Source organism: Heterocephalus glaber, unplaced genomic scaffold, assembly GCF_053883595.1.
Source record: "Heterocephalus glaber isolate CG9 unplaced genomic scaffold, H.glaber_assembly_v1.0 deba00000768, whole genome shotgun sequence".
Taxonomy (NCBI): Eukaryota; Metazoa; Chordata; class Mammalia; order Rodentia; family Bathyergidae; genus Heterocephalus; species Heterocephalus glaber.
The window spans coordinates 7,935,943-7,953,067 of record NW_028258162.1 but is presented as its reverse complement, the minus strand read 5'-3'; the positions used below and the strand labels follow the sequence as shown (position 1 = coordinate 7,953,067).

Below are 17,125 nucleotides of genomic sequence, written 5' to 3'. Positions count from 1 at the left end.
TTGAATAGAGTAGGTCATAGGGGCATAACCTTGGAATATATCTTATCCCTGATTCTTTTCTTTCTTGCTCTTTCCTCCTCTCTGCTTCGCAGTTGCAGAGAAGTGAGGGCTGTGCTCCATCACAGCCTTCTGCCGTGATGTTCTGCCATGCCTCAGGGCCACTGCAGTGGGACCATGAGCCAAAATAAATCTTTCCTCCTTGAAGTTGTTTTTCCCACAGTATTTAGTCACAGTGACAAAAATTTAACACAAGCCCATACTAACACAACAATCCCAGATACCTATGGATGGTAGTGAAATAAAAGCTCCGCTGAATACTTTGTTCTTGGCCTATTATTGAGCAGCTTTGCAATAAAAGTCATACCCTTGACCAACTGCAGATGGTCTAAAAAGCTAAAAACATGGCAAGATTACTTCCAAGAATCACAGTGGTGTGGTCCAAGTCAAATGGCTGAATGGTAATGACAACAGTAGCTTGAAAAAGTGTCACAGGAAAACTGCCTGTAACTCCAAGAAGTCAGAGTTCCAATGTAAGCAAATCGGCTGAAAGTGGGTGAAGGCAATGCCTCAAACATTGTGGCCTCCTTCATCACAAGACAAGTAGGTCAGCTTTTGGCAAGAGCCATAAGTCTAGCATGCTGCAGTAGCCTCTGTATCAGAGATGCTGTCCTCAGGCTAGGGGTGTAGCTCAGTGGTAGAGCACTTGCCTATTCTCTGCAAGGCTGTGGGTTAATTAGATGTACTGCCGTAACTGATAGATAAAAACACAAAAACTGTACATGTTAGTAGAGTACGTGATGTTTCAATACACATACACATTGGGTAATTTTTTTTTTTAATTTAAAAGTAACTTTTATTGGGCCGGGAATTTAGCTCAGTGGTTTCACCACCTGCTGAGCAAGCTCAAGGACCCGAGTTCGATCCCCAGTACCAAAAAAAAAAAAAAAACTACAATACTATTCAACATACAATAACATTTAAACATTGGGTAATGTTTAAAGCAGGTTAAACATATCTGTTTTCTCAAACATTATTACTTCCTTGTTAAAAATATTCAAAATCCTTCCCTCTTCCTTTTTGAAATATATACTTACCTATAGTGACCATACTGTGTAACAGCACACCAGATTTTCTTACTCCTAATTTTCAGTACATATGTCTGACAAAGATCTTATATTCACAAAATATGAACGGTCCTTACACCTGAGTAATAAAATGACAAACAACCCAGTTAATAAGTGGGCAAGAGGCATGAGCACTTTGTGAAAACAAATTCATTTGGCCAATGAGCACATATAAAAGATAATCAAGATCATTGTAACTTGGGAAATGCAAGTTACTACCACAGTAATATGCTTTTCATTCCCGCCAGAATGGTCAGCATTAAAGCTACTGACATGTCAAATTTTGACGAAAATATAGAACAACAAGAATTTATATGCATTGCTGGTAAAATAATACCAGCAAAACAATACTGTAAAATAGTGTAAAACGATACAACTTATTTGGAAAAATACTTATGTAGTTTTTTATAAAGTTAGATATCTGTTTTTCCCTATGGCCCTAGGCATTTATTCAAGAGAAATTCAAGCATATTGCCACTTAGGGAGTTTATACAAATTGCTGTAGCAGCTGTATTCCTAATACATAATAACCAAAAGCTAGCAGGAAACAAAATGTCAATCAGAGAATGGGTAAACAAATTATGATACAAAGATACAAATCTTTTTTCCAATGTGTGTTGTGAATATTTGCTCCCAATTTGTAGCTTTCCTTTTCATTTTTATATAACTTCTTTTAGAAATGAGAAGTTTACTTTCGGCAAAGTCCAGGTATTTGGTTTTCTCAGAGTTATTACTTACAACTCTGACACTCAAAGTTGCTAAAGGCCTGAGGCGAGAGGCTCTGAGGCAGAACAGGAGTGTTGGTTCTATTTCTGGAAGGGTTCCGGAGCCTTTTGGTAAAAGGGGACCCTTTTGGGTGAGCTGCTTTGCAGGTAACAGCATAAACAGGCTTATGTACAACTTGTAAACAAGTAATGTATTTTCTCTAGAACTCAGAAGAGCCTAGAAGAACTTGTAGGTGCTGAGAGGGTCAGTAGATGTTTCCTGATAGTGTCATGGATGCAGTGGCCTCAGTTTACAAAATAATTCAGAAATTGAAGTGGCAGGGTTCTGTGCCATGTGTGAGGCAGTGGCTCACTCCATCTTGTAAGTGTTTGTGCAGTATCCGTATGTCCTGAGTGTGTCAGATGATGTAATGTCATACCTGTGCTCCCAGAGAGCATGAGGTACAGGTTAACTCTTTCCCTTGACTGTTTTTATGGCAAGGCTGTTTCGACACCATGGTCCCTGGGTAATTGAGATCCTTGAGATTGAAGGCAAACTGCAGTCAGAGACCGTTGAAGTAGGCCCTGGACAGAACATAGTCACCTAATCTGTGAGAGCAAAGTACTTACCAGTTACCAATCAGATGAAGTCAGTAATTTCAGTAATACCAGGTATGAATCCTTAATGAAATCCGCAGCATTAATCTACTGCAAGAAACCGTTCGTTCTTCCCATGTGCAAGAGCGGGCCAAATTGGGCTGTTAAATGGACTAGCAGCAAGGATAATCACTTTCTCTCTAAACAGGTCTTGTGTAATGGGTTTTTAGACATTAAAGGCCCTGTTTTAAGTTACAGTGGGGCATATTTACCATTTCAGTGGGGGGGTGTGGGTCCATAGGTTCTGTTATATCATGTCAATTTCTAAGTGCCAAAGACTTAATTTTAATTCATTGCTCATTGAGTGAGAGAATCTATGACTGCTTTGTGATATTTTAGGACAATAGGTGCCATGACTATGGGGAATTTAGGCAAGACAGTAGGTTCTGTGGTTAAGGTATGACATACCTGTTTTCCCTCTATATTATATTCAGTAACCACCCCCCAAGATTAAAAAATTTACTTTGTTTAAATTTAATGGGATTTCTAGTACTGATTAAGGGGATGCAGCCTTGCCAATTGATATATTTCAGCAGATGTACAGTTAACTTAAAAAAAAACAAGAACTAAGAGGGCTGAGGATTTAACTCAGAAGCACAGCACCTGCCTGGCAAGCACAAGATCCTGAGTTCGATCCCCAGTACCAAAAAACCCACACACAAAACACAGTTAACTTAGAATTGGTGTTCTGGAGGCACCAGTGCCAACCCCTGCCCTTTCATCTGTTTGTTGCATAAATTCTTATAAATTTTGGATTACTAACTGGGTCACATTGTGGTTTTCTGCTTCAGCTTTGTTTTGCGTGTTGCCTCCCAGTTATGGTGCAAATTATGTCCCCTCAGATTCATATGTTGAAGCCCTGACCACCCCCAATGTGATGTACAGTACATAGAGATAGGACATTTAGAAGGCAATTAGTGAAGTCTTAAGGGTTGGTATCCCCTTGAGTCTAATAGGATTGGTACCCTTATAAAATGACACCCTTAAACTGGAAGGAACCAAGAGTTGAGGGGTGAAATGAAAATTAAGACGTGTTATGTACATGGACCAACTCCACACAAGGAATGTAACCATTATGTATTGCAAGCATGCCCTGATAAAAATAAAAATTGAGGGGCCGGGGATTTAGCTCAGTGCTTTCGCCGCCTGCTGCGCAAGCACAAGGACCCAAGTTCAATCCTCGGTACCAAAAAAATAAATAAATAAAAATAAAAATTGAGGGGAAAATACTTCCTTGTACAAAGAGGAAGAGGCTAGAAAGTCTCCCTACACACACATAGGACATGTGAGGGTCCGGCGAGAAGATGGCCACCTGCAAGCCAGGAAGAGACACCTCAAAGAGCTTTCTCTCGCTACAAGTAAATGCTGTGTGTGTGTGTGTGTGTGTGTGTGTGTGTAAGTGTACGTACGCCAACACACACAGACTGGGCATGGAACCCAGGGCCTTCTCACTGAGCTACATCCCCAGCCCCTTTTACTTTTTGTTTTGAGACAGGCTCTCTCTCAGTCACTAAATTGCCCACACTGGGCCAAAATTTGCAGTCCTCCTGCCTCAGCTTCCCAGAGTGCTGGGATTACGGGCTTATGTCACCACAGTCAACACTAAAAGTGAAAGCATTTGAGGTGATTTGTTTTTCATTTTGTTACTGTTAACATACCATTTGTTTCCATAGATATTTGTCAGGGACACTTGACTCAATTTTTAATTTGGGAATAAAAATTGTGTAACTGAAAGCTAAATGTAGAAAGTATATACAGAACATAGAGTTAAAAGGTAGCAGATAATTAGATTAGTATTATACCGTCTATCTTACTAGCTAAAGATCTGATATTTTAACTGGGTGATGGGATGTAAGAATATTGTTTTCTTGAGTAAGATTTTGAGAATTTAAAAATAGTGGAGGACCAGGGATTTAGTTCAGTGGCGCCACGCCTGCCTCTCAAGTGCAAGGTTCTGAGTTCAATCCCTGGTACCAGTAAATAAATAAATACAGTGGAACCTAAAAATTTAACCTCTTTATATAAATAATGATCATTAATAGGTCATTTCAATAGAAATATTTCTTATTAGGGAATTTCTATGTCTATTTGATAGAAAACAACCTCTAGGCATTAAATTATGAAAAACAATACCTAATTAAGTAAATTTTTCTTTCAATTTGACCATAACATTTTAGTATCAAATAAGCTGCATAATACTTTCTATTTTCTAATTAACACTTTAGGGTCTAAGCTGTGAAGGGAAACATGCATATAGTTTATGTAAAAATACAGTATACTTCTCCATCAGCCTCCATAACCCCCAAATTATTAAAAATTGTCAGAGACACCATGTCTTTGAATGTAGCGGGCTTTGTGACAAAAATTCATCCCAAAATTTGTAATACAATTTAAGTTTCTTTATAAGTTCTTACTTTGGTAGATATATTTTTGGATTGTTACATAAAAATACTGAATAATTTGAAACCTTACTTCTTATTTGCATTCAGTATGGAGATTTATTCCCGAGCAGGGCTTTTCTGATGCAAAATTGGAATGCTTGTGTAGTCACAACAGCTGTCCCCACACCATGTGGTATCTTCCATTACTTTACTGTAGAGATGAATTTTTGGCCCAGTGTTTGAGTAATATTGGACACACATGGTTTTAAGTGGCAAAGCAGTGTGCTCATGCATTCATTTGACTTTCACAGCTACAGTTGACTCCAGAGTAGAACAGGGAGAACACATTCACACCATGGTCACCCTCAGGGCTGCTGTAGTAGCTGGATCACAGTAGGCTCTGTTGCTCTGAAGACACAACTAACTAGAGCTGAGGAATTACACACTCACCGAAGTGCCTTACAGCTGTAGGAGAGAGAATAATGAATTGCTAAAAGGCTTCTCTTTGATTTCAGATTACGGTGCTAGTTGTGATCCATCTTTTTAGGACATTAACAAAAATCATGGCCATGAAATAACCATGAAACTAAAAGGAAAGTTTGTCATAGCTATTGATGATTTTTCAAGATATTAATGCAAATATTTTGTTTAAAATTTATCCTTCTAAGGAAAAAAAGCAATACTATACTTTCAGACTCTTGTTAACAAGGAATTAAAATCAGATCGGTTCTTACATGCAGCTATTTAGAAAGCCAGTTTATTAAAATAGAAATTTTTTTTCAATTGTTTTTATGTGAAACAATGATTTACATTTTTTGGTATTTTAGATAATTTTGTTTGCCCTAAAGTGATTGTAATTAATATAGAAATTAGATGATCTGATTTAGTGTGAAACTGCACTGATACATGTTTTGAATACTGTATCGGTGCATATCTTTATGCAGTTGCAACTTAATGATACTCATGGTATGTTTTTGTGCTATTAGCTTATATTTAAATTCTACTTAAAACTTAACTCTCACATTTCTGAGACCAGTTTATATACTTAGTAAAGCTTCACTTTTTAGCAATAAAGATATTACCTTGAAAATCCAAGTATGTGCATCTGAAAGTATCTGAATAATACTTTTCTCTTGAATAAGGCCAAAAAAAATTTTTAAAGCCCTCCATGTAAATTTACAAATCATCTAATATGGAGAATGAGATTTCTGATATTCATTAAATATCAAAGAAATTCCAACCAGACCCAATGCAGCTACCTTTTCATATAAGTGAATTTATGCATGTATTGTAGGGGCTGCACTGGTGAATATGTTCAAGCCTTTGGGCTCTTAGTGGATACAAAATAGAATGATTGATAAAATCCTCCCTACTATTGGCTATTATTTACTGACTCTTAAGTGGCAGGTTGTATTTATGCCAATTTATCTGCTTCAGGGAACATTCTTGATAGCAGAACAAAGTGAATAAAAGTAGTTTGCTTTGCAAATGAATGCAAATGAGAGAGCCTTTCGGAAAGCCCTTTAACAGGGGCAGTGCACTTTGATTAGGAGTGAAGCTGCCATTTGGACGTGGTGAAAAGAGCACGCTTGAACCATTGATTGGGGGAGACAGTAAAAAGTCAGGAAGGGCCCCGTTAAGCTTGCAGTGAGGCAGGCGGATGTCAGTGTGGTTAGAGCACAGTGGGAGAATGACAGGGGGATTAGTGTCAGGGAGCAGCTTTGCGGTAGCTGTGGAGATAGTCCCCGGGGCCACTCACCTCTGACTGTTGTGTGTTCTAACGGTTCTGTAATGCAAACTGCCTGATGCATGCCTGTTCATTATCGGAAATGGCGATTAGAAAAGGTATTTGTTTCAAAGATTTCCTTCCAGAATCTCTTCGAATCTCTTCCTTCCTTCTCGTTCGTTCCCTCCCTCTTCCCTTCCTTCCTTCCTTTTCTTCTCTTTCTCTTCCTCTCTCTTTCCTTCCTTTCTTTTCTTTTTTCCTTTTCTTCCTTCCTAATTAAAGGAAAATAAGGTAGGTTTCCTCAATCTCTGCTGACAGTGTCTAGAATTAATACTAGAGTGGCTACTGCCTCTGATGGGGGATAGCTTAGTACTAAGATAAAGTAAAATAATCGTCACACGGTTGCTCCTCAGTAGTAATTTTGTTTTTCTTTGCTCACTTTGAGATTTGGCCACTGGTAGTGCTGAGTAAAGCATAGAGAGACACAGTTGCTGTTAGAATTTTGTGTGGCTTTATGTTTTTAAGATGCTTTACTTATTCAATTTAATAATTTTGTCAACTTATGGACTCTATTTACCTTTTCAAAAATGAAATGTTGATTTGCATGGATGGCTTAAGTCTTGGTCACAAATGTTTCTAATTTGTTCCCAAGTTTTATAAAAACTACCATTTAACAAGTCAAACTTCTTAGATACTTTAAAAATTAACTATTGTTGGGCCGAGGATTTAGCTCAGTGGTGCCACCGCCCACCTCACAAGCACAAGGGCCCAAGTTCAATCCCCGGTACCAAAAAAAAAAAAAAAAAAAATTAACTATTGTTACATAGAATGAACAACAAAAAAAATCTTTGTCTCAGTTCTGTTTTTAAACCAGTATTTACATGTTCACATTTTCATTTATGCTTCTAAGATTTGTTTTGCTTTCTTTATATTTTAAGCCTCCTAGTCTGTAATAGTCATGTGAGGCATTTGTGAGCAGCATTGCATTCTGTAGCAGAAATAGACCTCATAGGCTTCAAAAATAGTTTCTCATTTTATTGTAAAGCTGAATGGTCCTTTTTTAGTGTCTTCAAAAGTGGTTTTGCAGTATTTCTGTTTTCTTATTTGGTATACATAGGAAAATCTTTAAAAGGCTGCTGGAACTTTCAGATATACACTGTAGTTTTATTTTTCTCAGAAAACATATTGCCAGTAATTTGTTTCATGGACTTGTTAAATGTTTTAGCAGGCATTCTCCCAATTATCTTTTTTATTTTCTTTACTGTTTTGCAGGCACCTGAATGGACAGAAGAGGACCTTAGCCAGCTGACAAGAAGTATGGTTAAGTTCCCAGGAGGGACCCCAGGTCGATGGGAAAAGATTGCCCATGAATTGGGTCGATCCGTGACAGATGTGAGTTCACTCAGATTTGCATTGTATGGAGAGTAACTAACCAGAACTAGCCAGCTATGTAGAAGGCAGACATAGATGGGTCTACATTATCTTTGGAGAAAGGCTGCAATTCTTTGGAGACCTGGAAGTGACCCATTAATGAAATAAGCAAGAAGCAGATGTGAGTCAGTCCCCTGGTCCACAATTAACAGCTGTGTGAGGAATTCTAGTATTTAGATTTAAGCTACTGAAACCTAATCACAGAAAAACAGTGCCAGGTATTGTGTTTATAGTGACCTTTTAATTGTGGAAAAGATAGTTCTCAACTGATCAGAATTAGAGAAGTTGTATTTCAGCTGGATCTTTTTAACAGTGAAGTGCAGATTGCTGGTATATTTAGACAGGTGGTTGGGTTAAGTGAGCACTATTGCTATAATGTAAATAGAATGTTTGCCATCTCCATTTGAAGGATGTTACGGACCATTCGTTTTGATAAGTTGTGTTTGTGTGTATACAAATAAATGTACACACATCCATATGACCATGCCTATATATACATGAATGGCCCTGTCTAACATTTAGAAAACAGTATTTACCTAGAAAGGTTTTTCTTAACACTTTAGATCCCTTTATTCAGGTATTGAGTGAAGAGAAACTTTTAAAAAGCACCCACAGTGCCTGACATGTAATTGAAATTGGGGGGGTGGGGGGCCTTATTTGTATCAATTGTCAAATTGATATTTTTATAAAAGGTAACATTCTGATGAGCTAAAAATACTTAATAGCATACTGGAACCAAAGATTTCCCTTTAATTCTGTTAGCATGTCATGCGGTCTTTTTTGAAAATGAACACAAAACTTAAAAAAAAACAAAACCCGCTGTGAAATGATTGCTAAACACAGCTATCAAAAAACACCGGAAAGGGCCGGGGATTTAGCTCAGTGGTTTCGCCGCCTGCTGCGCAAGCACAAGGATTCGAGTTCGATCCCCGGTACCAAAAAAAGAAAAAAAAAAAAACACCACCAGAAAATAAAACCTATAGAAGCTTGCCAAAAGTACTATAAGTCACTTTTCGCCGTGGTTATCTTTTTTTTGGGGGGGGGTACCGGGGATCGAACTCGGGTTCTTGCGCTTGCGCAGCAGGCGGCGAAACCACTGAGCTAAATCCCCGGTTAAGTCACTTTTCATAGTAAACTTTAACTTTTTAATTTAAAAACAAACTTTAAAAAATAATACTGTCGAGATTTTTCTTTTTTCCTTTAATTCTTCTCTCCTCCTTTGAATAGAGCTGCTTTTAGAATCTCAAATTTTATATATATGAATATTATAGTGTACAGGTCTTTCAAAAAATCACACTTAAAAGACCACTGTTTGAGTTTTTATAAGATGTTTTGTGTTGTTTTCACTTCAGAGTAAAGAATAATCATGGGGAAATAGTTGTTGTAATGCTAATAATTTTTTGGTTCCTATTTCTTAAGGAGACCTTTAGTGACTGGGGAACCAAGAGTTACCTCTCCTTCTGCTAAGGCTCCTGCTGGCATGGGCACTGGTTTTCATGTGAAGCTTGTTTACAAAAGATCAAGTTAGTGATGACTTGCCAGTAAATATCTGACCACATTAAAGATATTCCATGGTTATTGATGTTTTAAGTATTATGAGCCTGTAATTATACAGCTGCCAATAGCGTAGTGATGAACAAAATTACTAAAATAATGTCTAGAAAGTACAAAACATTGACATAAAAGGGCACGGAACCTTTAGTTCAATTGCTTTCTGAAAAAGAATAGCGCACTAACTTATTACTCCTTTTAAGTTTTTACGTATTTCTTTGAGGTTCTTTGGTTAGTTAATGCTAATGGCAGATAGGAAATTGAATGGAGTCATAGTTTAATTTGTCATTAAAATCTGATTTAATTTTCCTCTGGTTTTTTGAGAGAGATGAAAGTTTTTAAAAATGCTCAGAATGTGTACGCTATAACCAACAGCCTCATAGACCTAGACTATCTATACTCCATTTACAAGCGTGGTCATGGTGCAGAGGCGTCTTTTAAACTTCTGTGGGTTCATGCTGAGTGTTTTCTTCCCCCACACCTCCCCCAGGGGGACTGATTGTATGTCTGCTATAGAAATTTTTTCTGTCACAGAAGTGGCAAGCATGGCTTTTTGAGTGTGTGTGTGTGTGTGTGTGTGCGCTGTGTGCCCACCAAATATTAGTTCTCTTTTCATAAAATCAAAAGTACCCTGGAAATAGTAGACCTAAACTTTTGTAGCACCAAAGACTGCCCTTGTCACTCTTCTGAGTGAGGCACCCTGGACTGCGTTTTCGCTGTGCGTCCTTCCTGTGGCTGCACTCTTCATTTCAGGTCAGCAGCTGTGCACAGCACACCCTCGTGTGCCTGCCGTCTCTGAGCGAGAACAGGTGTCCCGCAGACTCAGGCACCGCAGTTGAGGAGCGCTCGGAATGGCTTAGCAGTCACTGAAGCCGCTGAAATGGGCTTGGCTAGTGCAGTGCCTCAGAAGAGTGTAAAGTGAAAGTCAGTCACACTTTAACAGATCGCTTAGCTTCTTTTTGGCTTATGGTGTTAATTAGATTTGTTTTCATTAAGTATTTGAGTATGAAAAAGAAGCCGGGTTCAACTGGCTGTCACGTCTTCTCTTTCCCTCTGCATCCTGACCTGACCACTGACCAGCTTGCCCCACGCAGCACAGCTGTTATTTGACCCGGTTTCCTTGCTAAATTTGTAGCTTCAGGCTCACTTCTTTTTCTGCCCAGAAACAATTGACCTTTGGAGGGGTGAGGTGGAAGTGTGGCAGTGGTGGGATCTGCGTGGTTCTTTATTTGGTTTGACAGATTATAGGGAAACCCTGTTTTATTCCTCAATTAAGAAAAGAATTAAGTATGTTAATTGTTAAAATTAGTAGCTAGATTGCTAAATTCTACTCTGGATAAATACAAGGAATGTTTTTAACTTTAAGAAATATTGACACAAAGTGTGTGTTAACTTAGATACACCTAAACTATAAGGCATACTTTATTGTAGATTAAATATTTTAAATGTCAATATATGCCTTCCAGCAAATAACTGTAGTAACCACAAAGGACACTCAAATTATAAAAACAACAGAGGAAACAAAAACTGTCTGGCATGTAAAACCAACTTTAATGTGATTATTAACTGCAGGTTTTCTAAATTAAAGTCAGGGAGCCTCAGATTTCTTGCTTGAGAAGTAATATTATTCTCTTGCACAAAAGGATATAAACTGATTCTGCTTTTCTCCATTATCACTAATCTCTTGCATTCTGATTGTGATAACAGACTGATTGGAGATTCTCTGCTTGCTTAGAAAAGGCCCAGGTAGGCAGCAAAACAAAAGACAAGCGGCTGGATTTAAACCGACTTTTATAATTAGCTTAGCGCCCTTGTGTGAGATGAGAGGTGTGTAGTTAGATGGGCAGCCTGTTATGCCAGTGAAGAGAAAATAGAATACAATTTCCAGTTTTATTTTACGTCACTTCAGCTAGTGTGGAGACAGAGGACAACACCTATTGGGAAAATTCACTTGTCCTTGTTATGGTGGTTTCAGAAACACATAAATGGGTTGTTGAATTGAAAATAAGCTTCATAGTTTATTAGTGAGCTAAACATACAGTAATTATTTTGGCAAATGTGTTACAGTTACTTTAAAAGTCTGAATAGCCCCCCTCAAAATTGTGAACATGACAAGAGCTGTCTTTTTGGTTTCTGCCTTGGTGCTTTACTAGCTTCCTGGTCTAACAAGCAGCTCTCTTGGCCTTTGCCTGACCTCGTACCCCTTACCCTCAAACCTCACAACCTTCAGAGTCATTTGGATTTTAGAAAGGAATGAGTGCTTTTCCCTGTTCTCCTTGCATGCTAGATGAGGCATTAGCTAATGGGATACACAATTTTCAATGGAAGTTTGCAGGTTCCTGTCTCAGGATATGAGTGACTGGTATAGGCTTTATAAGCAACCTGATTGTCAGTTTGAAGGAGAGAGAAAGCAGAGCAGTATTTTGAGGTAGTGGGACCTTTTGTGTCCATCAGATAAGACCACATAATTAATTACTTAATCTTTCCATTGACATGGTTGGAGTTCTTCTACGTGTATATAATGTAGTGATTAATGCAGATGTTTCTGTCCTCCACTTTAATAAAGAAACCTATTGTTTAGCTCTTTGTTTTAATATTAATCACTAATATGAGATAAGCATATATTGTGCTGGGAAAGTTTTCTTCATTTTAATTTTTTTCAATTCTAATTTATGACAGTTATTTTCAGGAATACAACTGAAATTTTAACAATTTCTTAGCATTTCTTTAAAATCATATAATTTTCTTATATGACCTAATGAAGAAGAATATATTATCAAAGCCCTTTGCATTTCCAAGATAAATTTTATACAGTAAACTTTGTCATATAAAATTACTCTTAACGAACAGATGGATTTAACTTACTAATTTATTTAAGATTGTTGCTTTTATATACAGAAGTGAGGTTATAGAATTTCTGATGTTCTACTAGTTGGATATTTTAGGTTAGGGTTATCGCAGCCTTCTAAAATGTGTTCATTTTAGCCTGCTAAAATTAGTTCACTATACCAGCCTTCTGCCATCTACAAAATCAAGGATCTTGGTTTTTTGTTTTTTGGGTTTTAAAAAATTTTTTGGTACCAAGGATCGAACTCGGGACCTTGCGCTTGGGAGGCAGGTGGCAGAACCACTGAGCCAACTCCCCAGCCCCGCAAAATCAAGAAAATATCGAATTCGTAAAACAAAGAGCAGGGTGCTATGAAAAATCAGAATCAAAAAAAATAAACGAAGTAGAATGGCTGAAAGTTATCATTATGAAAATCTTGAGGGCAGAATAAAAAGATAAATACAGTCAAGAGGCCCCAAGTCCAATTAGGAGATGCAGTGAAACAGAGAAAACTTAAGAGGCAAAATTGTCGTTCAATAAATAATGTTTTTCAGAATGTAGAGACACCTGAGACCAATTTTAAGGACTCCAAATTCAAGTGATATACATGGAAAAGATCGTGGGAAACCTATGAACACCAGGAATACTTAGGTGATTAAAACTTGTGTGGAGGGCTGGAGATTTAGCTCAGTGGTTCCGCCGCCTGCCTCACAAGCAGAAGGACTAGGGTTCCATCCCCGGTACCAAAAAAATAAAAAACTGTGGAAACAGCAACTCCACCTAAGGCAAATGGAAGCGACATCAGGTCACTCAGCCACGCTCAGTTCTGAAAGAGAAGGGGGCATTCCTGCACAGTTGCAGTGGGGGGGAAGCATCCTAAATCTAGGACAGACGGGTGCTGCAAAAACCTGGGGTGATCAGTCTCCCCTTTCTTAGAAACTGTTCAGAGGTTGTACTCCAGCAGAAAGAGGGAAGAATCAAAGAACAGGACAACACAGGATCCAAGAAATGGGGATCCAGCCCACGGAACAGAAAGTACAGCTCTCTAGGGGTTCCATAGGCAAGAGAACAACAGACAGTCTCAGAGGGAACTACAGATGCATGACAGGGACTCTTGAGTGGAGGGAGGTCCTACAGAATACAGCGTGGCTGGGAAACCCATAGGAAAAAACGCACATCATCCGAATATCAGTAGACGAAAATGTGGAGTGGTAGAGCAAAAACATTTGATTTCAGGAACATTCTCCTTTCAATAGCACAAGAAGTGTGATCACAGCACAGTACTTACCAGGTCACAATTATGTAATAGCTTCCATAGTGGCTTTCCATGTTGTAGATGTATATTTTACAGTTGGGTTTTCAGTTTCTAACATCTACAAATTGTGGAAGATTCTGACATGTTTTTCCCCCAAATACATCCCTCTTTCCGCTTTAGTGATAGATTTGTAGTCAGGCTCCTACTCACCTAGCAACACTGTGTTCCCCAGCCTCCCAACCTCTGGCGTGGCTACGTCACTAATTCTTTTCAGAGGAACATAATGGAACTAATGTGTGTTCAGAGGAGCACTTGCTCATTTGTCCCTTCCACTGAGCTGGAAGACTAATTGCCTGCAACTAAGCTGCAAAAGACAATTGCCCTGAGGAGCTGTGGAGAAATGCAGTGGGAAGAGCGGGAATGTGTGGACTGAGGCACAGTGCATGGTTACAAGTGATAAATATGAAGAAAAATACAGCAACCTATGCAGGTAGAAAGTGAAAGTTGCCACTTAAAATAGGTTCTGGGAAAGTCTTCCCTGCAAGGTGACATTTGAGCAGAGATACCAAGTGAGGGCGAGGCTGGCCAAGAACGAGCATGCACGCATGCATGATGGGGATGGAGACAGCAGCTATGAGGCTTCAAGCTGCTCAGGAGTGGAAGGTTGGGCAAAGGAGAGCAGCATGGCCTGGAAGGAGCCGAAGGGGAGGGGATGACAGTACAAGTCGAACAGAGAGGAGAGCAGGGATGTGCAGGGATCGCGCTGACTGCTTTGCTGAGAAGAAGCTGGCAGCAAGGTGTGGAGGAGGAAGCAGGCCAGGGAAGGGCTGTGTCACTGGGAGTGCTGACGGTGGAGCTCTGCACCAGGTTACTGGAGGGGCAGGAAGGCCGGCTCTGAGACGCCTGTAGCTCAGCTGTGTGACTATAACCTTGCCTGTGGGTGTAAGGTACATTGTTTTTTTCATCAAAAGCCCTTGTGTACTGCATTTTTAAAAGCTATGTTGTATGCATTACCTTGATTTCTAAAACTTTTTTAAAGGAATAAAGGGCTGCCGGGCATGGTGGCGCACACCTGTAATCCCAACACTGAGGAGGCTGAGGCAGGAGGATTGCCTCAAGTTTGAGGCCAGCCTGGGCTACACGGTGAGCTCAAGACCAGCCTGAACTGCAAAGCAAGACCCTGTCTCAACAAACAAAAAATTAAATTAAATTAAATTAAAAAGGGGTTGGGCCAGGGATTTAGCTCAGTGGTTCTGCTGCCTGCCTTACAAGTGCAAGGACCTGAGTTTAATCGCCGGTACCAAAAAATAAATAAATAAATAAAAGGGGTGGGGATGTAGCTTAGTGCAAAGGCCCTGGGTTCAATCCCCAGTATTAGGGCTGGGAGGGGGTAAAGGGCTCAGGGTATCTCTGTGGTAGAGCACTTGCCTAACATGCACTTGCCTAGGGCCCTGGGTTCAAGCCCATGACTGGAAAAACAAACAAAAAAAAAGTGTTTGTCTTTGGTATTTTTCCATGTCAGTATATCTAGGCCTACATCATTCATTTTAAATTTTAGTGTTTTTTATTTTAAAACATCATTGGTTTGCAGAAATTTTTAAAAGGCTAGATGCAGTGACAGATGCCTGTGATCCCAGCACTCCGGAAGACAAGGCAGGAAGATCCCAAGTTAGAGCCCAACCTGGGAGACTTAGCAAGATCCTGTCTCAAAAAAAGTAAAATGAAATAAAGGGCTGGGAAGTAGCTCAGGGCCAAGGCCCTAGGTTCAATCCCCAGTACCACTAAAAAGAAAATGAAGAGGAAAGAAATAGAAAAAAATATTTCTAAAATTTACATGGAACCACACAGGATCTCAAATATTTTAGTTTTTTGGTTTTGGGGGTTTTTTGGTACCAGGGACTGAACTCGGGACCTCACGCTTGGGAGACAGGCGCAGAACCACTGAGCTAAATCCTAGGCCCACAGCCTCTTTAAAGAAGAAAGCTAGAGGCAGTCCCCTTTCCTGATTTCAATATGCATTACAAAGACACAGTGATTAAAGCAGATATATTGACTTCGTGATGGGAGCAGACCGCCCCAGGAACAAACCACAGGTAATATACTCAGCTGGTCTTGAAAAGGGTGCTGAGAATACACAAGAGCAAAGGAGTCTCTTCAACAAACTACCCGAAGGCTTTATATCCACATGCAAAAGAAGGAAATATCTCGCACCATACCCAAAAATTAACCAAAAACATGGATTAAGGACCTAACCTGAAACTATAAAATACACTCTTCACTGCTGGTTAGAATGTCTTACAGAAAATAGTATAGAGCTCCCTCTAAATACCATATGATCCAGCAATTCTGCTTCTAGACATACATCCAAAAGGAATGAGATGGGGCGAAGAGGCTTTGCACTCCCATGCTCACCACTGCATCCACCAGCAGAGAAGGAGAAAGACCCAGCCGAAAGGGATGAGACAGGAGCACGGGCCCAGCCCCTCAGTGGAATGCCTTTCATCCCTAAAGAGAAAGGAAGTCCTGCGCATGCGGCCACTTATGCAGACCTGGAGAACATCTGCTCGGGAAAGTAAAGCAGTCACAGGCAGACTGCAGGACTGCATTTGAGACACCACCTAAGAAAGTCCCACTGGTAGAAGCAAAAAGGAGAATGGTGTTGGCCAGTGCCTGACGGGAGGAAGGAGAAGAGCTTTTCAGTGAGGAAATGTTTCAGGTAAACAAGATGGACAAATTCAAGAGATCTGCTCCACAACATTGCGCTTATTTATAGTTACTGTACTGAAAATTTTAAAACAGGTTTCATGTTATTTGTTCTTGCCACAATAAAAAAGCTTTATTGAAGTATAATTTACATAACAAAATTCACCCGCTGGAAGTTTACAATTCAGTGGCCTTCAGTACTTCAGAGTTGTGCAGTGCTGCACATGAATGTCTTCCTCACTCGCACTGTCCCTGACCATGTTTGCAGTCGGGCCCTACTCCCATTCTCCTAGCCCTAGGTAACCACTAGTCTTTTTTTGTATCTAAAACTTTGCTTTTAAGGCTGTACTTTCAGGCTTCATCTCTATAGTTGGTTAGTAAGACTTTGCTTTTCCTGGAAATTACATATAAATTGAATTGTATAGTTATTTGTGTAGTGTTTTTGCATCTGGGTTCTTTTACTTATCAGAAGCTCTCTGGGGTTCGCTTCTGTTGTAGCAGACACCAGCAATCCATTTCTTGGTATCCCTCAACTCTGGATAGCATCCACAGTTGGCTTATTTGGTCACTACTCTTTGGCCATTTGAATTATTGCCACCTTGGGGCTCTGAGGAGTAATGCAGCCATGAACATCATTAGCATTTTAAGTCTTTGTATGGATGTATGTTTTCGTTTCCCATGTAGATAGAGTTCTGCAAGAGGAATTGTTAGGTCATATATGTTTATGTGTTGTTGTTGGGGGGTGGTTTGGGGTTGTTTTTTTTTT

The 17,125-nt window shown here is 39.5% G+C and overlaps 1 protein-coding gene across 1 annotated transcript in view; it reads left to right on the top strand.

Moving 5' to 3' along the window:
• Dnajc1 (DnaJ heat shock protein family (Hsp40) member C1) overlaps positions 1-17,125 on the top strand; it is a 192,625-nt gene that overhangs the window by 148,827 nt on the left and 26,673 nt on the right. Inside the window, exon 9 of the mRNA XM_004859936.4 lies at positions 7,865-7,984. Coding sequence (XP_004859993.1) covers positions 7,865-7,984 — 120 coding nt within the window. The remainder of the gene's footprint in view (positions 1-7,864; positions 7,985-17,125) is intronic.